Raw genomic sequence first — 24,428 nt, 5'->3', positions numbered from 1 at the left:
GTAGAATGTTTTCTGTAATCCTGTTGTAAAAGCGTATACATTGTCCGACAAAAGAATCACTAGTATAACCGGTTTCCAGGAGAAAAATGGTTCTTTTTTGTGTCTTAAAGCGTATCCATCACAATTTTGAAAAGAAATCCTCTTAATGTTTGCAAAGATACATATTTTAATCACCCTATTATTTTAAGCACGTTATTAAATAAAGTGTATGTGTATTATATGTTATATGAACATATTACTTTCTTCAAACATTCTCCTCAGTCTATAGGAAATGAGCTTCAAATTAAATGTTTTGTTTAATATATTGTTGAGGTACGCCATTTATCATTGTTAAAGACACCTTAGAAAAAATAATCCAGTTATTCTGACATTATGATTTAATATTTTTGGCCGAAAACAGGAATACATTGCCAAATAAAAAAGAAGTTTATTAATTAATTCAAAAAAAGAACATTTATTTTTAAGCATAAGTCGCCATGCACGAGATCTTTTAATTCAACTCATTGAATACAAGTAGGTACGAGCTGTTTATTACTAATAATAATCTACACATATCAAACCTTCATTATATGATATTGATATCGGAAAGCTGTTATCCATACTTTTGATAGCAACTGATAAAGTTTTCAGCCGCATATTGCGGTAAATATTAGTTGCTTTGCAATCAAAACAACTAGGAATCCATTATCTACACAATCTATCTTTGTAGGAATGATAACATCTGGAATATCGACGATACTGATTGCACTATGTTAAAATATTCAACAAAATTGAATATTCCGTTCGTCGAATAATACGGATATGCTTCTTGATTATAGCCGCATACTTGAAACTGTATTGTATGTCTATTTGCTTTGATTACTTTTACTAGTGGGTTGCCCGGGAAAATTTGCGTTTACTCAAAATATTTTTTAAAAAATTTAAAACCTATGACTCATCTAAACTACAAGTTACTCATCTACATTGTACAAGAACATGAAATCTTTTATAGATGTTTTTTTTTTCTTTTCTCTTTATTGTTGTAGGTATATTTTTATTTCATAATTGCATGTTACATTTGTTTTTCCTGTTAAAATTTGTTACTCTTTTTTTATCTTTTGTATTTATTTAATTTGTAAATGTATGTGTTCCCGAATAAACCGTATTCTATACTATTCTATTCTATTCTAGTACATTTCTCTAACGGGTCTGTAACTTCTTTCCGCTGTCTAAAATTATTTTTTTTGTAAAATAGCAACAATTTAGTAAAAATCAATCTAGAAAAATCTTTAATATCCTGCACATTCCTGGACTACGGCTAGAGCTCTTCAAAATGAGACCATGATCGTTCTTTTTTTTATGTGCAGCTCTCGTCATATAATCCCTTGGACAATTTGCTTACGCTAATAATATATAAGGTAGACTATCAAAGCAGAGAACGCGTGAAAAAATATATGCGTGTATTTAGTGGCCAGTTGTCGTTAGCTGTCACGCACACTAAGATAATAAAGTTGCGTCATTTGTTTTAGTTATTTTGCATTGCGATACTATATCTAGTTAAAAATAAACCGATTTAGAATAAATCACGGAGGCAGACATATCGCCGTATTATGTTTATTTATAGCCGTGTACCCGTTGCTTAAATTAATGATAACAATACAAAGTATTGTTATTCGGCGTTAGAATTACTAGAGAGTGGGGATACCCAATCTCTCCCTAATTTTCTATAACCACCACCAATTTCTTTATGTTTTACATGACTTTACTATAGCAGATCAAAGCACTATTAAAAGCAATATATTTAATAAAACATATATATTCAATGCAGAGAATTAATAAGCTGAATAAATTTAGAAATAAAAAAATGATTATTACCTCACCAATTTTATGGTTTTATAAATAAATCTAGCATTAAGTAAATGTGAATAATGTTCATAAAGAAGTGCCATTTGTCCGTTATAACAAGTTACCTGTAAGGTGTGTAATTAAACCTCAAGATTTGATCTCAAGCCAGATGCTAACATTCGTCGACCACTTTGCAAATGAGGATCAAAAGCCGTGAACCGTGAAATAGGCCTCAGGGAGGGCTTCTTAAAGACCGGGTTTGTTAATCTACCTTCATTAAAACTTGACTGTATTTGATACAACGTTTTCATCGCGAGTTTTTTGCTTATAATCCATACTAATATTATAAATGTCAAAGTGTCTGTATTGCTTTCACGCCAAAACTACTGGACCGATTCAAATGAAATTTGGTACACAAATAGTCGATCAAAAGGGTGAAAAAGGACATTTTGAACAGAAAGGGGGAATTATCCCTTTTTATATCAATCATCAACTTGATATTTTTAGTTAATTTGTAAATATATTCATATTCTACGCGAGCAAAGCGGGTTACAGCTGGGACAATAAATTTTTGATAAAATCACATGAAATAAAACTTGATAAACCTGAAGAATGTGAGGTCTTGGCTTTGATTTCTTATCGGCAAATATAAGCTAATCTGTTCTTCTGATAAGAAATAAGAAAATTCCTCGCTTTAGAAATAATGTTAGTTTTGCATCTAATCTCACTTCGGTCGTGTCGAATTTCCGTCGAATCGAATTGTGACAGAACATCTGTATTTGCACTCACAATCGTTCATTGGGATAGGTACTACGCGGATAGCTTCGATAACTTGGCTTCAAGGATTGAAGCTATAGCCAGACGAATAAAACATGTTAAACGCTTTTCAGTAAATTAACCCAAGTAGAAACAACAACATCTGAAGCTATAACTTCCGCTAATGATTTGGGAATGCCGAAAGGTCTATTTTTGGAGTAAAGACGATTTGCTTTGTCTACAGTTCCAACGCTTGCAATTACTCAATAACGGCCTCTAATTGATGCAAGCAGTTCGCAATCAGTTTGATAAGGATCGTGAAGCGTGAAATAGAGATGTAGGTTGGAACAAAGAGCAGGGTTTAATTACGTCCATGAATCGATCTGTTAACGACAGAACAGCACACTTGATGTTAATCAGTTCTGGGACTATAAATATATACTGAGTCACTCATGAAAATTGAGCCCGGGATTTTTAGACTAAGACTCATGAATATTTTTAAGGTGATTTGAGTCAAGATATCCAGTGTGAATATGTGAATCTCAAATACAAGTTCTGCCGAATTTTTCACGTGAATTTTTGTTTATTTTTTATCTCGTGCTCGTTGGGGACGAAAAACATAGTGAGGGATCTACTAAGCGGATTAAAAACTGTCACGTGTCGATTCAGCGATCCGCATCAAAGCTCTTGAAATAAGTTCCAAACTTTCTGTAAAAAAGAAGAATTGGCTGACTTCGATGGAATATTAACAAATATACGTTACAAAATGTTCATACTTCAACTTCACTTTTCAATTATTTGAAATAAAACCCGAACATAATGACAATACAAATATACTATAGAAAATAGTATGACTATAATTTAATTTCGCGTAATACCAATAAACACGAATTTAGATATCTGTTTTTCCGAAATTATTAATGTAAAATATTTGATGAGTGGGTGGTTTGCGTAAAATTCAACAAGTTGATATACAACCACGTAAATATAATAAAAATCAAAAAGGCCATTGATACAATTAAGAGTTAATATTTAAACAGCAACGAATGCAAACAGTAATCAATCAGATTGCAAATGAGAATCACGAGCTATGAACCGTGAAATAGGCCTCCGCAGTGAGTCTCCTTAAAGCTATTGACTTTAATTACTTTCATTGAGAGATTGACTTGAAAACATTAATTGCACAGACCCACTTCGAGATTGTATAGAGTTAATTCATTTCATATCCTCGTGTAACATAATGAGCTATTAATTGTTAAGTTCATTAGCCATATAGTGCAATGTAATTATGTTAATGAGTAATTGTTGTTTGTTTTTTCTTTTATTCTTTAATTTTTGTTGGATTATTTTTTTCTACATTTAAATTGTTGTTCGTTATTAATCCATATTGGCTATATGAATGCGAAAGAACCAAAATTGATGGATTTATAATAAACAAGCTTGTTGAATTCCAAGAAAGACTGAATGACAAGGACATGACTAGATTAAAGGACAAGAGGTTGATTATTACTATGAAGAGGTGTTGTCTGTTGCCAAAAATACAATGATAAGTATAAACAATAGTTTAATAAAAAAATGGATAGATTTTGTTTGATTTGACAAGTTTATAACCTAAGATATACAGTACTAAAAATACAGGTTTAACGAAAAGTCTTCAGGCGTTTAGTTCATACGAATTTAGGCTCGATTTCCTATTAATTATTAATTCACTACATGTTGACGCGTTGTTGTGTTCAGTCAATGTAACCACTTACCTGCTGGCCCGTTCAATCATATGTATAACGAGGAGTTAGGTATCAGGCCCATTGGTTAGAACACGTGCATCTTAACCGATGATTTCGGGTTCAAACCCAGACAAGCACTACTATCTACATATATGTCCTTAATTCGTGTTTATAATTCATCTCGTGCTCGGCGGTGAATGAAAACATCGTGAAGAAACCTTGCATGTGTCTAATTTAATAGAAATTCTGCCACATGTGCATTCCACCAAACCGCATTGGTACAGCGTGGTGGAATAAGTTCCAAACCCTCCTTAATAGAAGAGGAGGCCTGAAATGAAAATGAATGAAAACATAGTCAGGAAACCTGCATGTGTCTAATTTCATTGAAATTCTTCCACATGTGAATTCTAAGTTAAATATGTTTCAAGCCCACTCCTTAATGGGAGAGGAGGGCATTAGCCCCGCAGTGGGAAATTTACAGGGTCTTACTTTAATTTTTTGTTATCAGGCATGACGATATTCGAAATATTATTCTATTCGTTCACATTCGTATTCTCTTTTTTCGATATTCCCTGAAATAAGACTTTTTGGCTGTCGTGTGTTCTACGTCATATATTTATGTATGTCTACGATAGAGCAATGTCCCACTGTTGGTACTGAGGCTTCAAAACCTTTTGAAAAAAGGCTTGGACATTATTCCACAACTCTAAAGGAAAACCACGCATTATGGTTTTCAAATATATAACAGAGTATATTACACCCAGTCATTTGTGTTGTTGCGGTCTGCGTCTGGTCTGGATATGAATCAATTGAGACTATTATGTGCGGACGAAATGGGAGTATTGGTTATTATTATGCAGCAATATTGTCCACAACTGGCACACGAAGCGACCATTGACATAGATCGCTAGAAAAAGCTGAGATACGATTGCTTTGGATAAGTGCCAAGAAATTATTTGTATGCGAATATACAGATACTAAGAGACAGGACTATCTATTCACTCTGTTCACCGCGACCCTTTGCGCATTTCTATTTTCCTGAAATTCCCCAATTTTGTCGAAATTCCCATTATTTTTTTGATGTTCTTATTCAAATCTATAGCTGTCTCTATGTGAAATTTTAGTATTATTGATACAGTTTTACAGTCATAATATGGTAACAACGAGAGATATAGTGTGGTATTTAAAATATAACAAGTATTCGCCCGCGGGTTCGTTCGCAGTTTAGTGTATTGCTTGTCATGTGTTAGGCAAAAGAAAGCCAAGTATTTGACCTCTGTTTTTGTTTGGCCTTTATTGGAGTTCATATTTTCTTCATACTAAATTTCATGAAATTCATTTCAGCCTTTGGTCGTAAAAGAGCGACACACAGGCAGATGGAGTAACTGTCACATTATTGCATTGATATAGTAATATAGATGATATAGATTTTAATACGTTACAAGGATACCATTAAATTGTTTACGGCTAAGATTTTTATGAATCAAACGTCGTTCCTTTTGCTTGGCTATTAAGGAATTTTCACATTGTATATCGATAAGAATCCTAAAATAAGTTTGTGTTCATTTAAGATTGCGATATACTAAATTTGTATTTTTTATTTATGATATAGTTAGACGGACAAGCAAATGGTCACCACCGTCCATAGACAAGGGCACTGTAAGAAATGCGAACGTTTTATCGTTAATAGTTTTACCACCCTTCTTCGAAACTAAGATGTTATGTCTCTTGTGCCTGTTGTTACTGTCTAACCCTTCAACCGGAACACATTGACACTGTATACAGTACAGTACTAACTTACTGTTTGGCGGTAGAATATCTGATGAGAGAAAGTGATGCTATCTATCTAGACGAACTAAAAAGTTTATAATCGTACCAAGTAAAAAAATTATAATCGTTATTAAAATTAAAACATTATAATAAAATCTGTATGTATCCGGTGAAGCTGTACCACATGATAATTTAACAATCCGCAGTGAAGTGACTGAAGTAGTACATTTACTCATATGACTTTTATATCGGCAAACTTTTATTGAACCTCAAAGCCTTTACAAGCGCACACGGCCACATTTATGGAAGACAATTTGACGTTATTTTATGAATACAAGTAGCTAATAAAAAACGTTACTTACAAATAAGAGGCATCGTTTGAATTCTGATCTTATTTTTTTAACTCAACGCAATAAAGTAAGACTTGCGAAGGGTTTTATAAAACAAATGAAGGTTCCTTCAATATTTTTGAATTATTTTTGTTATATTAATAGGATTTTAATGCCATTTTTATTTTATCTTCATATTATTGTAGTCTCTTTTATAATACAAAAAATTTTGACGCCACTTGTAAAGGTGTTTTTAGAATTCCTTAACGTATTTTTTAAATTTTGCTCTTGGTCTAGATGCGATTTGCAATTCAATTTAGAAATACTCTTACCAACATTCCACGTGGTCATCATTTGCACAGAAACAGTTATTAATGTTTTGTATATAATATAAGCTTATTTTTAATAATTCTTATATTAATAAATACATTTTATGTAAGTTTATATTTTTATTTTAAATCATTTGAGCGTCCATTTAAGAGTACATCATTTCAACGAGGTTTTTAACGCTATAGTTACTCATAGCGCGCGACATATTAATATCATGCAGTTATAACTCAGTTTCGTAGTATAACTTAACTACGGAACAACTAACCGTGACTGGACACGGATTTACTGGAATAAAGTTTGTAATAGGAAAAGTTACTTTTATTAAAAAATATCTGTGGCATATAATTTGATATTTGTGTAGTTTATATATGTATTTACGGAGTCGCAACGGATAGCCGTTGCGACTTTTGGCAGAATTTTGATGAAATTACACACATGCAGGTTTCCTCACAATGTTTCACCACCGAGCACGAGGTAAATTACCACGTGAATATTCAGTGGTGCTTGCCTGGGTTTGAATTCGCAGTCATCGGTTAATATGCACGTTCTAACCACTGGGCTATTTCAGATGGCTCAGAAAGGTCGAAGCCCATTAAACCCTAAAACTATAACAAACCTTATTTCGAATTAGTGATAGGGCTATTTTATTTGATATTTCATCAGCTTAAAATTACCCAATTTTAAGATTAATTCTAATGATCTCTGCTACCCTTTCGTTATCTCTGTAAACAGCTTACACAAAATCCAAAGCTTTAGATTTATAAGCGTAACTTTATAATTATACGGATTATATTACATTTAAATACCGTTGTAGATATCAAAACTTAATTAGACTATTTTAATGAATTTAATATCTATTAATTAAATCATGCCTTGGATTTTTGTGTAATATTATTATTTAATTTCTTTACACTAATAACTTAGGCAATGTTTCGTCCTCTTCTTTCATATTATCGGTATAAAAAATCAGAGATTTTCTAGGAACATAAACATTTACCAATAACACAATTTGTGAGTTATAAACATACAACTCTCAGTATTGTTGTGTTCCGGTTTGAAGGGTGAGTGAGCCAGTGTAACTAGCACAAGGGACATAAAATCTTAGTTCCCATGGTTGGTGGCACATTGACGATGTAAGGAATAGTTAATATTTCTAACAGCGTCATTGTCTATGGGTGATGGTGACCACTTACCATCAGGTGGTCCATATGCTCGTCCAACAACCTATACCATAAAAAAAACATTTTGATGTGTCATCTTTTTTCTCGCTTGTGCAATCTATGGGAGTGTTTTCGTAGAAAGGGACGGAAGTGTGTAACAGGAAGCTGTGGAAGAGCGCACTATTTGATTTGGCCAATGAGGGCGCGCTACTAGAGTTGATCGTCTAATGCTACCTACTCGTTCTCCTAGAGTATATAATATTAATGTTGCTTAGTACCGACATTACCATTTATTGATTTGTTCGATTTTATATATTACATGGTGCACTTCAAGTCATGCTCGCATTGTTTTTAAATATAAATCAATGAATTATTAAGTGCTACACATATTTTATATGACAATTGTGTATAGATTCATCTTTGTAGAGTTTCTAGGAGCTTGTTAAAGTCTTCTTGATTGGCTTATTAATCACACCGCCTCATAAAATAACACAATGATTAATCCTAAACATTTTTGTGAACGTTTTTTGTGAGCGCATAATATATATTACATAATCACAGATGTTCGTGTTTCAAATATATAGACTTTGATTTCAAATTGTAATGTAATTAATGCTAACATTTGAGCAAGGTGTTTGAAAAGTTAAACACAATCAGTATCGCACGTCAGGCATTATTTAGTAAATGATTATAAATAAAGTACGTCTAATGCCTTAATCACAGAATGTTGTTGAAATGTGAATATTGTACATATTGTTTAATCCACAATGAGCCATGTTAAGCCTCCGTCTGTTGCACAGAGACAACAATATCCATAGAACAGAGAGTGCGATAGAAGTAATACATATTTATAGGAAGCAAAACTCGCTTATTGAAAAATAGGCAAAATCTTCACATATTTTTATTAACAATTTTATGAATTACAAAATTCAACAAACAATGAATTGTTAATGAATGTAACAATTTTTAACACGCTCTTCATGAAATGACATCTATACGTTAGGAAAGCCGAGAAGCAAAAGTTCTTTGAGTAGGCAACGTCACGGCGACGTATTTAAATTATGCTCGATATACTATGTTATTATTATTACAAATGTGAGGATAATTATATAAGAAGTGAAGTATTTATTTGCACTATACACAGAACACCTAAAATAAATACACCAGACAGTAAAGTCATTTCCATAGAATAGTCTTCACTTCAAACTTATAGTAGTTTTATTTATTCATTTGGGAAACAAACACTTATAATTACATCTAATAGTAAAAAAAATATAAATATAAAATTTCCACTTAAAATTAATACAAACAAATGTCATATAAAATAAAAAATAAAAACGAAAACAGAAAGAACAAAATGCAAGTGTAACAGTTACATTAAATTATTCTTATAAGCATGTAATGACTAATATGATTGTTATGACCATGATACAGAGGTAATGATTTCTTTAATCATCAAGATACGGGATACCTACAGCAATTTCTTATCGGACATGACTAACGAACAATACTTTATCAGAGCTTCAATATTTATTCAAGAACGAATGAAAATGTAATTTATCATCCCTCTGTTCAAAATTCCAAGTCATATTTTTTCAGCACTTTTCTTAAATCTTCATTAGCGACTTATTGTTTCTTCGTAACCGAATCCCCTCATTATATTTTTTTATAAAAAGTTCGTGTTTTCTTTAAAGCTTAGTAAAACTGATAGTAAATCCTTTGACAAAAAAATGGACTAGGTGTAGTTTAAGCGAGTGCTTCATTTTATATCTGTGGCTTAAATAAAATCATTACAATCATTGATTTTTCGGAATGGAAGACTTGGAGAAAAAAACTCGGCAGTTTTTTTTGTCAATTTGTGATTTCGAAATATGAGAGTTCATTTGTTTGTTTGCTAGGTAATTAGGTAAATATAAAAGGAAATATTAATCTATATATTTTTTTTATTATTATTTATTTCTTAAATGCTTAAATATATACAAATATGAACTAAAACTGGTTACTGTAACAATCTTGACCGCGTGGAATGGTGGCAAGAATGCTAGCAGCATTTCCCCGTTGAATCGCAATTCCGATCCTCTGGGCAAAAAACGAACCAGCCCTCCTGTGACCAGTGGAGGCAATGAGGCGAGGTGTTATTATGTTTTAATTATTATCTATATAATAATTAAAACATGATGAGTCATGAAACCCTATTCCATATAAATCATTATACATGCTTTTATTAGATAGCAATAATACTGGATCTATTTATTGAAATGGTATTAAATTAAAAAAAATATATAAAACAATAATAAGTTCCATAATATTAAATACTAAATATAGTAGAGAATGTCTAAATTATCAGTATTATATATAAAAACCTTTGTGCCAAATTACTCTAGCTTTAAAGATCTAAGCATAGATAAGGACAGACAGCGGTAAGCGACTTTGTTTTATATTATGTAATAATAATTGAAATGGAATAAAATGTATTTATGTCATTAAAACCATGATGCACTGTATTCATCAGTATTGCGGAGGCTGTATTAACAGATAAAACCTTACCAATTTCACGGAACAAATGAATTGAAGGATCATTTAATTTGAAACACTGTGGGTTACTCTGAAAATTTACTCATTTACATATATTCGTTTAAATATTAACCTTATTTGTTTTTTTTTTTTTAATAATAGTAATATGGCCTGTAAGTTTTTACATCAGGCTAAGCTCTTATCTCGGTTTGAGAACCATTAATAGAGCTCATTACTCAAGACAGCTTCATCGCGCGTTATTTTATTGTCATTTGACACATGCTGATTTTGCGATGTACTTCCTCAATACGGATCGAAAGCTGTGTGTTTCAACGGTAGAGCTATCCTGAGGTGGTAAGAGTGACGTCACGCTAGCACGACCTTGCGATTTTGTGGCAAAGGAGCGAGTTTGTTTCGCTGGTTTTAATTATTCTGACACACTGATTACTGGAGAGATTTACAATTTTTCTGGCGAGGTGGCTGTTTGGCACCCCATCGCAAACCAGTCTGTTGTATTCCATAGGGTCTCCTGTAAGAGGACATACATGAACTTACGCGTACTTTTGAGCCAGATCTTCTCTTTTTAATGGTCTTCAAAGCATTGATTTTTTATTAAGTATTGGCAAAAGAACCGATTGAAGAAAATTCGAGTCGAGATGGCCCAGTGGTTACAACGAGTGCATCTTAACCGATGATTGCGGGTTCAAACCCAGGCAAGCACCGCTGTTTCATGTGCTTAATTTGTCTTTATAACTTATCTCGTGCTCAGCGGTGAAGGAAAACACCGTGAGGAAACCGGCATGTGACAAATTTCATAGAAATTCTGCCACATGTGCAAACCTTCTCCTCAAAGGGAGAGGAGGCCTTTAGCCCAGCAGTGGGAATTTACAGGCTGTTGTTGTTGTTGTTAAAGAAAATAGTATCTACAATTGGCCACTAGGTTTCGCACACTTCTCTGAAGTTTAATTACAAGTCAAACGTAGCTGCTAAAGTAACTTTCATTCACAATTTTCTTTTTACAAAACTAAAACTGGGACGTTTGTTTAATATAAACTTTATTAAAACTAATTAACTGAAATTACAACTCGTAAGTATCATTAGCAACGAATTTAGTATCCTATAAATATACTCTCTCTTCTAAAGATACCTATTTATGTTGATTTTTTCGAAAGAATTTGCAAAGGTTATCCCTGTCTCTCTGTACGTATTAATGCGGTGCCTTTCAATACCCATGGAAACTATTCATAATAGCAACCATATTCACACAGCTTTTAGCGTCCTTGTTCATATTCGAACACATAAGCCGATAATCGAAAAAAAAATGCTATTAATACAAAAGGCCCTTAATTCCTTAAGATTCTGAGTAGAACGAGATCTTCAGATCAATCAAATAACTGAAGCGTGGTACTGGTGGCTCCGGATCTATTTTCTTTCCGCAAACTAATATCTCTTTGACCTACTTCAAAAGGAAATTCGCCATTTCGTTTACTGAAAGTATTTGGTAAGAATTAACTAGGAGTCCAACAATGGCTTCAGGGCAAGGGTTAACGAACTTTGCTTCGAACACGTGTAATTTTTTTTTCGTTTAACTTTATAGTATTTACTTTGTGGTTATTTTTTTCATGGTAGTTTGAATTGGTATCAATGTTAAGTTACTTGATTTAAGAATAATTGTTTCTCATTTTTAACTTTACAATACATGTATAGCTTTATACTAGCAAGTATAAAGTTATCTATATATGTACGAATTACTATACTAACATTAGGATTTTAAATATACACAAATACGAATAAAAATAGTTACTGTATAAATCTTGACCGCGTGGAATGGTGGCAAGAATGCTAGCAGCATTGACGCGATGAGTCGCAATTCCGATCTTTTAGGAAAAAACGAATCAGCCCTTCTGTCACCAGTGGAGGCAATAAGGTGAAGTGTTATACTTTAATGAAGCTTTTTACCCCACTAGTCCAAGGGCCAAGTGTTTTGACAGAAAATGCGACATAAGTATTATTTTATATAAGATACGATTATTAGTTCGTTTTTTTACATCAGCTTTTTGAAATATGTACGCATACGTCTATAATATATACGCAAATAACATCTTTGTTGTCTTGTCTTGTCTTGTCTTGTCTCCCATATATGTACTTGGTTCTTTTCCATGATAGCGGATACGTTTAATTTGTTGTTTATTTGTCATATAGACTCTATAAAAGATACATACTGAAATGATGTATATCATACCTGTAATATATCAAATACTGAACTATTATAATTAATACTAGTACTAGTAATATATCAAGTACTTTCGGGATATATTATATTTAATTGTACTTAACTGTTCAGAGCTGTCTTTCAAATGGTGGAAAAGAGTAACTTTTGATTTTTTCATCGGTCCTTCTACAGTTATGTAAAATGGCGACCCAAGACTGAATATAAAATTTTATTTGAATAAATTATAATTTGATACTGATATTTGGATGCCAAATAAATCAATTGCATACAAGTATACATATCTTTGATACAAATTGTGAAAATCGACGTTCTTTGTATTTATTATATTATATATTTAATATTCATAAATATTAAATATAAAATTTTCCTTAACCCAAATGAGCTTATTTTGCCGATAAAAACAAATTATATAATTATAACAATAACTAGGTAAATTAAATGATTATATAATATTACTTGCGGTACGAGCAAATGGTTATTGTCCTTTAATGGCCGTCTGTTTCTCGAATTATCAGTAATTTGTTTCTCGGCTGAGCCAACAGCTGAGGGCCGATAATAGCCTTCAACCCTTTATAATACTCTCGTGGCAAACACGGCCCGGTTTACATCTTGCGTACTACATTTATTAATTCAAATACACACTTTTATTTTATTCTGTACTTTAATATGTGTTTATTAAATTATTTTCATTTGAAACAAATTTTACAGCTACTAAAAATGTATATAAAACGAATATAGCTTAAAATTATAAATAAAGAACCAGCATTACATCAGCTAACTGACAGTAAAAGTCCCGTCAAAACTTGTCCAGCCATTCTAGATATTAGCCGGAATAAATAGACAGATAGATAGAGGGACTAACATTCAGACAGACACAAATATTAAAAAAAAATTTTTTTGGTATATATACCGTGAATACATACATATGGATTAAGTAAAAGGCGGTTTTTTGTAGTTAGTTGTCGATACTTATAATAGTGTTAACGACATGCTTACCACGCATACCTGTCCTAACAAAAAAGAATTAACCAAGGTAACTTGGGATCTGCGACCTTATAACAAGACTAACGAGGCAAGTACCCCGGGCCAATAAAAAGTTATTGAGTTCGAGTCTGGACTTTGGAAGCGTGTATACTCCCGTACGTAATTGGCTGGTTTCCCGAGAGGCGAACGTGGTCGAAACCGATCAGTATGACATCATCATCAGCTTGTAATCTATACATATATGTAATGACAAAATTAGAGTGTTTGTAATATTAAAATTCGTAGTCCTACAAAAAAAAATATTCATACTAATATTATAAATGAGAAAGTAACTTTGTCTGTTTGTCTGTCTCGCTTTCACATCAATACTGGACCGATTTAAATGAAATTTGGTATACAAAATAGTTTAGAGCCTGATTAAAGTCATAGGGTATTTTTGGAAACAAAGAGGTAAGACCTGTTTGCTACCAATCATCAACTTAATATTTTAAATTAATTTGTAAATATATTCATATTCTACGCGAGCAAAGCAAAGGTAGCAGCTAGTTTTGCTAGGTGTACCTTGTATACATACATATGCATTTGGCAAAAAGCGTTTATTTTAATATTACAAACAGACACTACAAATTTATTATATGTATAGATGTGGTTAAGACTAGAGTAAGGGGATGGGCTGATTGTGAGTAGTCATTATCGCCCATAGTCTTAACTCTGTAATAAATATTAATTATACCTTAGATCACCAATATACCACTAACCATGAAAACTAAGATGTTCCTTCCAGCTTATTACATTAGCCTTCATCTTCAACAACTATACTTTGTCAACGTTTAATTTATTTATTTACATAGGAATTATTAACCTTATTTATTTTATCGTATACAAACTAGTATTCGCCAGTTTCTTCACGTGTGAGGCAAAAAAGTAGCTTAGTCTTTTCTTGGAGTTCAAGATTGCTTCATACCAAAATATATCAAATTCGGTTCAGCGGTTTGGACGTAAAAGATCGACACACCGCAGACAGAGTCACTTTCACATTTATAATAATATTATAGATAAGATTTAAAAATAAGTGGAGGCAATAAGGCGATGTACATAGTTTTATTGAAAGCTTTTGCGCTGCTGCTCCAAGGTTCAAGTATTTCAATAGCAAAATGGGACCAAAACACCACATTATTGTTAAATTGTCGGTGAGTATGACCCACGAACATTGGTTTCCAAAATACAATGTGTACCCAATTTTATCGATATAATTTAACACTTTCATGTTCAAGGACTTGGTAAAGTTTGAGTTCGTATTAAAAGCAAAGTTCATGAGTTACATTTGAGTTTAGTGTTTAAGTGCGTAGACCACTATTTGTCATTTCATATTTGTGTTGGTGAGTTTCATGAGATCTTCGCTCGTGGCCTATAGTATCCTGTACGCATTTTTTATGGTATAGGTTAGCGGACGAGTATATGGGCCACCTGATAGTAAGTGGTCACCATTATCCATAGACAATGATGCTTTAAGAAATATTAACTATTTCTTACAACGCCAATGTGCCACCAACCTTGGAAACTAAGATGTTATGTCTTGTGCCTTTACTCACTCACCCTTCAAACCGGAACACAGCAATACTGAGTACTGTTATGTAGCGGTAGAATAACTGATGATTTGGTGGTACCTACCCTGACGAGCTTGCACAAAGCCCTACCAACAGGAAGGCATTGGTAATAAGCTCCAAAGATTATCCATAAAAGAAGAGGCTATAATGTAGCACTTGGTGATTTACAAACATATAGAGTTACTTTCACATTTATAAAATTAGTATAGATAAATACCTGTTACAACATTTATAGGCTAAGTTTATATATGTACGTTACATTTGATGAGCTACTAAATAATAAAAATGATAGATGAAACAAGATCATCTATACTAGCTACTTATAGCTTTCCAGTTCATCCGTTCGAAACAACCAGCTGAAGTAAATAAACACGATTTGAAGGGGAAAATATTGGAAATGCCATATAAACTAACTGCAATGGAAATATAATTTTGATATACTTGTTAAGTCAATAGTTAAAATTTAAAGGCGGAAACTGTATCAGATGATATACTTGTCAAGTAAATAGTTAAAATTTAAACTGCGTTCTTACTTATATAATAATACTAGCTACGCCCGCGATTTCGTGCTATTAGAGCTCTCATTATAAACACATTGTCATAAGGTAAACAATTATTTATTGGGTAGCCTATTCTGGCTTTACGCGTGGACATGAGATTTTTTTATATTTTTATTCTTACTTTTTTCTGATATACTTAACAATTTTGCGTTATTTTTTAACTTATTTGCACAATAACCTTAATAAACTACATACCTACATTTTCCTTATGATTCCTTCTGTCTGTTAGTAAAAAGTGCATGAAAATCCGCTTAGTAGTTTTGGAGTTTATCGCGAACATATACAGATAAACTTTGTTTTATTTTATAATATGTATGTAGTGATAAAAAAAATGTGTGTTATAACTTACTTTGGTAATGCTTAATATTTAGGTCTAAAATAATGTTCCTTAGCTTTTCTTTTGACACCTCTCATTTATTTTCTGGAACGTTCTCTAACCTGTTTTAAGAATTCAATCTTTTATCATCTTTATATTGTTTGTATTTCCGAGTTTTATTATCCGCGCGCATTTGAATTCGTTAGCACAGCTAGTTTTAAATAGATAGACGCCCTCCACAAACCTCTACCACAGTGTAGCCAATCACCAAAACTGATAGAAGTCAAACTCATATTGTTTATAAATTATTTATGTTTACAAAATATATTGACTATTCTAAATGAATATTTCATAAAAGCCTAATGAAGATATTTCATTATATTCATAAAGAACCTCGTTTTGAAGCTTCAATAGTAGCAAAGTCATCGCGTTGTTAAGCATGTTGAGCTAATGGCCTCATGACTCGACAACTCGGTTTGACATTTTTATTAGATTTCAGAATAAGACTGACGTGTAAATTAATTTAACGGTTCATACTAGTTACAAACCACTCGTTTCTCGGAGTATTTTTTTATATATAGATTTAACGTTAGGGATATTATTTTTTTATTAATACATAAATGTGTAACCATTGCCAATAATAATTCGATTACAAAAAGTACGTTGAAAGTTGCAACTGAGTTCTTTTACGAGGCTTATAACTAACTAGTAGAAATCGTTACGTAAGGAAAAAGGTTTTACTACTATCTATACTAAGCAGATTTTTTAACAAAAAAATATATCGTTGGAAACGGATGTCTGTATGATTCCTGAACAAAACACTGGCTCATTAACCATCTCAACCGGCTTACATTTCGCATTACATTTCGACGGAAAACTAACATTCTCTAGTTAAACAAATTAATGTATCCTCTGTGTTTCTATTGAAAATATCACGTCCATTAACACTAAAGTGATAACATAACATATTTATAACTTGGTGATTATAAATATGTGGAATCACAGGTGGGTTTAACCCCATTCATCAGATAATCAACCAGCAAACAGCAATACTTAGTAGTGTAGTGTAGTTGTAATATACGAGGAACATAACACATGGTTTATAGCATGGCATAGTGGCAACGTAAGGAACGGTTAATAATTCTTACACAGCCTATGTCTATGGGTAGTGGTGGCCACTTCGTTCGTCCGCCTAATATATATAATAACTACAGCCACAAGATGTATAAATCTTAGTTCTTATTGATGACGTAAGTAACAGTTAAAACTGCTTACCGCGCTATTGTCAATGGACGGTGGTGAACACTTGATTATAGAGTTTACGTCAAAGTATATTTATCGTACTTATTATCCGTGTTATGACAATATTTAATCAAACAAAATAATCATTTATTAATTACATATGTTACACGAAATGATAAATAATCATATCCCCTGCTACTGACTCGAATCTTCACGAAATTGAGTGTTTGTATTTCAATTAAATATGGAAATTGCTGAGTAAATCCTAACTCGGAATTCAATCAAAATGTTCTATTTCCGTTAACGTAAGCTCGAATCAAAGCTCAGCGGCTTCGGAGAATATGTCGGCGAGATTCATAAGGTACCTTCCTTATTTGATTTGTTATTTAAAGTCATATATTTAATGTCCGTCCTTGATTTTGCTTATCACCTACTTACTGGTAGTTATGATTCTTCATTAAAGTGTATAAAACAAAATCGATTACCGCTATCTATCTTAAAAATACACTTTTTTAATTGGTGGGCTTTGTGCAAGCCCGTTTGGGTAGGTACCACCCACTCATCAGTCATTCTACCGCCAAATAACAGTACTTAGTATTGTTGTGTTCCGGTTTGAAGGGTGAGTGAGCCAGTGTAACAGGCACAAGGGACATAACATCTTAGTTCCCAAGGTTGGTGGCACATTGAAGATGTAAGGAATAGTTAATATTTCTTACAGTTTCATTGTCTATGGGTGATGGTGACCACTTATCATTAGGTGACCCATATGCTCGTTCGCCAACCTATACCATAAAAAAAACACAACTAATTTTGATGCAATATTTTTTAATAGATAGATTGATTCAAGAATGTTTATTTGTATAATACATGCACAATATAGTAGAGAAATACAGATAATTTTAGTTTCTAAAGTAATGTCGAAAGAGGTAGCGGTTTGTATTGTCTATTGACTGTAATTGTTGTAAGACAATGTATACATATAATGTATATTAGTTCTGTGAGAAGCCGGGACGGATAGTAACTAAATAAAACGGTAACCATTACGAAAACCCTCAGTACGAAATTTATTTTACTTTGGGTAATCAAGAGTTCATTTCCTAAGACATGCAACAAACTCATAAGCCCTCATCGTTATACATTTTATAGAGTAATTCGGATACTCGGACGAAATACTTCGGAACGAACTCACGTCATCCTAATCCAATTTGATTTACAAGTAGGGAAAGGGTCTCGTGACATAACTGACTCTTCAGATATACGCCAGCGAGGAGACGGTTATTTCTAAGTTAAACACTTCAAATACATATGTAAGGATTCATCGAAGCTTGGTATACCGTGAATTGTATGAGTTTTACACAGATAATAAAATGTTTACTTTTATTCACTGTTACACGAATATAACTTGAATATATTGGCAAGACGCAAAATTAAAATACACTTTATTCAAGTAGGCAACAAGCACGTTTGAATCGTCATATAATATTTAATAAGTGAAGCTAACTCTAGCAATGCCATTCGCACAGATTATATTATAACGCACAAGAATAAAAAGAATTAACTCTCTTTATATCACTTTCATTCGATGTGATGGTGATATAGTACGATTGGAGATATATTTTCTTATGATATTGTTTTGGGGAAACTCAAATGATCTATTTGACTGTGATCACTCAAATATTGACCGCTCTCTCTTTCTTTCTTAATACACCATCAATCTTGACAAGAAATATGACCCTTGTGCTTATAGTTACATTGGCTCACCCAACATCCATACCGGAGCACAATAATACCAATTTTGCTATGACGATAAGATATCTGATCTGTGTGTGGTACCTACCCGAGGGTGCACAAAATCCTAGCACCAAATATTGATTGAAGCATATAAAACCTATTTACGCTACGAATAGTTCATCCATTACTATTTAATCTTCCACATAAATTACAAAAAAAAGTGAGTCCATAACATATCCAAACAAAACATTTCGGATAATCTATATAAGTTACCAAGTGGACATTTTTAAGCTATCGTATAAAACGGATTTACATAAACCTACTTTCAGCAAATGTTCCAAAGATAAGATTTTTCTTTATTAAAATTTATCGCATACATACCCTTAACTTTTAACAGCGATAAACTTTAACACAAATTGTTCGATCGATCAAAGAAGTTACTGAAATTATAATGGATTATGTAACAAATCTTTGGCTTAGCTTATATCAGTAAAGTTTTTTTATTTTTCATTGTTTCTACATGTTTTGTATACTATTTTTTTTTACCTTTATTTTATTTATTTTTTTCAACCGACTTCAATAAGGAGGAGGTTATCAATTCCTCTGTATTTTTTTTATGTTAAAAATATATTTAGTGTTAAAAACAAACTCATATTAATATCGACCAAGTACTTTCTCACAACCCGTTTTGTTTGAGGTCTTCGTTATTTGTTAATTTGATTCGGCAAACATTTGGAAATATGACTGGCGTATTTTTCACTACCATTCGGGGGATCCAGTCGTATAAATGTGTTTTGTGTTAAGGGTTTATAAGGGTTAAGAAACTCCCGGTTAAGAAAGTGAGCCAACGATAATCTCTCTTTAAAAACCGTAGCCAAACATAACTTTCGATAAAAGAATAAAATTTAAATGTAAAATCAAAAATCTTGAATTCGGAAATTATCGCACGCTGAGAATAGAAGAAAGAAAGAAAGAGAAAATGTTCTTGTCTTACATCTTTTGAAAAACAAAAAATGATAATTACTTTAGAAGTTATGCGCGAACATATGAACATACATCAATATATTCGTCAAAATAAAAACCATTCCTTTTACTTCGCTGTAATCGCACAAGAAAGGAATAAAAACAATAGAACACGAGTTACAGCAATAAAATGTAAAATACACTGAATTTGTTGAAGCTTCCTCTGCATAAAAACAGCCGTCGGCTTCACCGCAATCATAATAAAACAAAATGGTGTGAACTTGAAAATCAAGAATCCAATTGCGCGATCGACTTTGATTACTTTAACATTCGATAAGATATACGTTAAGGAGAAACGAACGAGCGAAGGAGAGGAGAAACAAGTGGAAATACGATTTAAATTTTATCTTGTATAAATTGTATGGTTTTACATTTTTATTGGGGAGTATTCGATCCTGTAATAAAATTGAAACTTTTACAGTTGATACTGATCATGTTTAAAGCGTTGTCAAAAGTTGAGCAATATCAATCGGTAATAATAATATAAACGATGAATAAATATTTGTACATATGTATAGAGTAGGTCAACAATAGCCTATAAATATCCCACTGCTGGGCTAAGGCTCCTCTGCCCTTGAGAAGGTTTGGAACATATTTCACCACGCTGTTACAATGCGAGTTTTTAAAATACACATGTAGCAAATTTTCTATGAAATTAGACACATGCAGGTTTCCTCATGATGTTTTCCTTCACCGCTGAGCACGAGATGAATTATAAACACAAATTAAGCACATACATATTCAGTGGTGCTTTCCTGGGTTTAACCCGTAATCATCGGTTCATACTACACATCGGTTCGGTATCAGCCTGATATGGTCAATCATGAATGGTTACTATTTTTTTGTAACTGGTCAATGTATAGGACTAACGTAAATGAATTAAGAATTTCAAGGTAATTGGAAAACTTCGGCGACTCAAATTAACCTTAGAGATTGGATCTTAAATTATTTTCATTAGTCAAGATTATCGCAATCGGTAAATTAATATCGGTCAATATCCAGAATACAATTGGGGAAATATCTTTTATATAGCTTCAGTAACCAAGTGTTTTCTCTTCAACGATCAAAATTTAGGTGCTCCTTGTGATATTTTTGTACTGCTAAGCAATTATTGATCAATTACTAAAAATAGCTGGCCATGTTTTGACCAAACAGATCAAATTTCATGATGTTGGCTGCTTTCAATTATATCAAGCCAATACAGACTAATTCGAACACAACAAGAGCACTTTTATTGGTATGGTTCGTTTCCGTTACTTCCATTATACACTAAATATTAATAAAAAAAGCCCCCCAGCCGCGTCTGTCTGTCTGTATATTCACGATGACCTCCAAAACCACTGAACGGATTTTCATGCGGTTTTCACTAATATACAGAAGTATTTATAAGTAGGGTTTATGTACATATATAATTGAAATAGAACGAAAATTGTAAAACTTGTTGGAAAAAAGCAACAAAAAATATAAATATAAGCGAAGCCGAGACAAGTCGCTAGTTTAATAAATATATTAAGTTGCTTTATTTGAAGCCTTATGATTGTTTTTACTTCTTACTCTTTGGTATTGTTGTCTCTGGTTTACATAGAATATTATTTACAGGTGAGCAGCGGTTGGCGCTTGGGCAGCATGCCGCGCACCAGCGCAGTTATGCTGGTGCTAGCGGCTTTTCTGTTGGCAGACCAGTGCTCTTATGCTTCATACATTGACCCAGGTATCCACTCATATATTTTTCAACTAATGATTTAACACATACTTACCTAATATATTTATTATTATGCCGTTAATTTCCAAAGTTAATAATCTTGATAAGATGATATTTGCCACTTCATTTAATGTAGGAAAAATAAAAATTTTGCAAAATCATAAATGTATATTTTTATTTGTTATGTTCCTATTAATAATTTTATGTTTTGCAGGTGACGATGATATCGAAATAAACGGATCCGATTACGACGAAGACCCGACTGACCTTCAGTTGTTGCAAGATGTGGGCAAGTGAGTTTCACACAATATACTCGTTTATTACAGGATAGGAATCGTAAATGAATCATGGATTACCAGTAAATATAAATTTTAATTAGCTATAGTCTCAATTCGAGGAAAGTTTATCAAGCTGAATTACGCCTGTTTTTACTTCAAATTGGTTGGCAGGATAACGAAAAAATGACCTGTCCAGTGAAGATAGTTATTGGCATTGTAATAAATATTGAGCATCAAATACATCACCAATGCGGCACCAACCGAGACCAGCACCAACTAAGATGTTATGTCTTTTGCAACTTTTTTTATTCTGGCTCGCTGAACCAAAGTGCTGTCTGGCAGATCGACTTAAACTCGAACCAGTATATGGTTTCCAATTTTGAACTTGTCCTGTGAATGTGACAACACGGACATAAACTTAGGCTAGCATTCGATGATGTGGTTTCAGACGTTCGTCGCTGATCTACGTTTTCAGGCGTGCGTGTATTCGGCGGGGAGGGAACTGCGACCATCGGCCAGGCGACTGTTGTCACTCCTCCTCTTGCCGCTGCAATCTATGGGGGTCCAATTGCCGCTGCCAGCGCATGGGCCTCTTCCAGAAATGGGGGTGAAACAGTCCTAATCATTGCAGCGGCGTAATCACCACCGAGTATCGCCGCACCAAACGACCATAGCGTTTTATCACGGACCCGTTGCGTTACTAGCTTCTATCTTTAACTTCTCTTTCACTTGATATCTTTCATAACTAAACATTTTAAATCGAAAACAGGGATGTAGATTTTAGTTCGGATATATTTTTGGACCATTTTTACTAAATTTGTAGTTCTTGTCTAAAAATAATTAATTTCGTTACGTTAAATTTACTGTCTCTTTTCAATATTTTGTTTTGTCTAATTGAGCCGAGTGTCCGCTTACATGGTTGGGCAATCACCCAGCCTTATTGCCCAATCAGTACGCTTCGACGCTATGCTCGGCCAATTAGAAACCGATACTGCTTGTAGCACTGGATTCTTGGACAATCTATTTATGTTCCATTTTCATTTCTGCCAACGAACCCATCGCAACGAAGCAGTCTTTATTCTATTGCAATGTATGTATGTAGAGTTAAGTAAGCTTAAAGTAGAGATCAGTAGCTAATTGGTGGTAAACTTATGTCAATAGGAAGTAGAGAAACTACAGATTAGAAAAATATAAATGTAACTTTTAAAATAAATGTTCTAGTCATTTAAGAGACTATCGGTAAAAAGAAACTTGGTGAAGGACGCTATTGTAAGCCTTTATATGACATAACGCGACTTATTTGCGATTGGCAACTTAGTGTTTTAAAATACTTATTAATGTGTCAAAATATAATTCTTATATAATAAATAAAACGAATCTTTAATGTACTTTATGCGTCTCTCAGACAGGGGACATGGTATTGCAGCCTAGTAGAATCATCTATATGTAGTTTCTTATATAATATACGTTCCTGATAATGGAATATTATTGTATTATTACTAATATTGGAATATGGAAAAGATATATTATTATTGTACTAATAAATGTTTATGGATGACATCAGTCTTTGTTATTTACAGCCTGAATAATAATTAATTGTTAATCAAAGTAATAAATAAATGTATGCTGGCATGCGTAGTGCTAGAGTGGATTAGTCAAAATAAATCAAGTGAGCCCAATTTGTGGGCTGATTGGCTATTCATGAATTCCACTGTCCTTATCCCTGCCATATCGGATCAGCTACACCAAATTAGTTCATTCGGAATTACGTTTATTTCCAAAGTTTCATACGTGACTCTTAGATAAGATTGACTTCGTAGATTTGTTTATATTTTGATTTGAAATTTGAATCGATTTTAATTGTACATTGGATCTTTTTTGTTTTTAAATTTAGAATAAACAACTGTAATATGTTAATAAGCAGCAAAGTTACATTTTACAAAACTCAAATGACGCACCAGTAACACGTCACCAACCTTGGTAACTAAACTGACTTACAGTCTAACTACAGACACAACGATCAGTATCAATCTACAAATCAGAACATTCGACAATACTGCTTTGTGGCTGCTGGCAACATTAATGACAAATTTAATTAAAGTTCTGACATAAATACTATGTCTTATTGACATTAATACTTAACGGTATCACATAGACACTATGGAAGTATCTTAGTGTCCTTCTGAACTCCTTAATTCAGCAGAACAGCAGCAGCAGCCTAACATAAATAAAAAAAATTGAATGAAATTATTTTTGCGGTAAAATCACGAGAGATTCTTAGAGATGATGATGACATATTTCATCAAACTAGTCCCTAATATTAATGTATATGCCTTAAATATTTA

At 32.8% G+C, this 24,428-nt stretch overlaps 1 protein-coding gene across 2 annotated transcripts in view; it reads left to right on the top strand.

Moving 5' to 3' along the window:
- LOC124537882 (U8-agatoxin-Ao1a-like) overlaps nt 1-23,641 on the top strand; it is a 54,658-nt gene extending 31,017 nt beyond the window's left edge. Inside the window, exons 2-4 of one of the 2 annotated variants that reach the window (XM_047114840.1) lie at nt 21,703-21,814; nt 22,020-22,098; nt 22,559-23,641. In XM_047114840.1, coding sequence (XP_046970796.1) covers nt 21,730-21,814; nt 22,020-22,098; nt 22,559-22,694 — 300 coding nt within the window. In that variant the 5' untranslated portion in view covers nt 21,703-21,729 and the 3' untranslated portion in view covers nt 22,695-23,641. Of the gene's footprint in view, nt 1-21,702; nt 21,815-22,019; nt 22,099-22,531 lie in introns of both variants that reach the window. The other variant, XM_047114837.1, reaches the window with a different exon arrangement.
- The last annotated feature ends 787 nt before the right edge of the window (nt 23,642-24,428 follow it).

Source organism: Vanessa cardui, chromosome 19 (genome assembly GCF_905220365.1).
Source record: "Vanessa cardui chromosome 19, ilVanCard2.1, whole genome shotgun sequence".
Classification (NCBI taxonomy): Eukaryota; Metazoa; Arthropoda; class Insecta; order Lepidoptera; family Nymphalidae; genus Vanessa; species Vanessa cardui.
The sequence above is the reverse complement of the archived record's forward strand: the minus strand, read 5'-3'. Positions and strand labels throughout refer to the sequence as shown.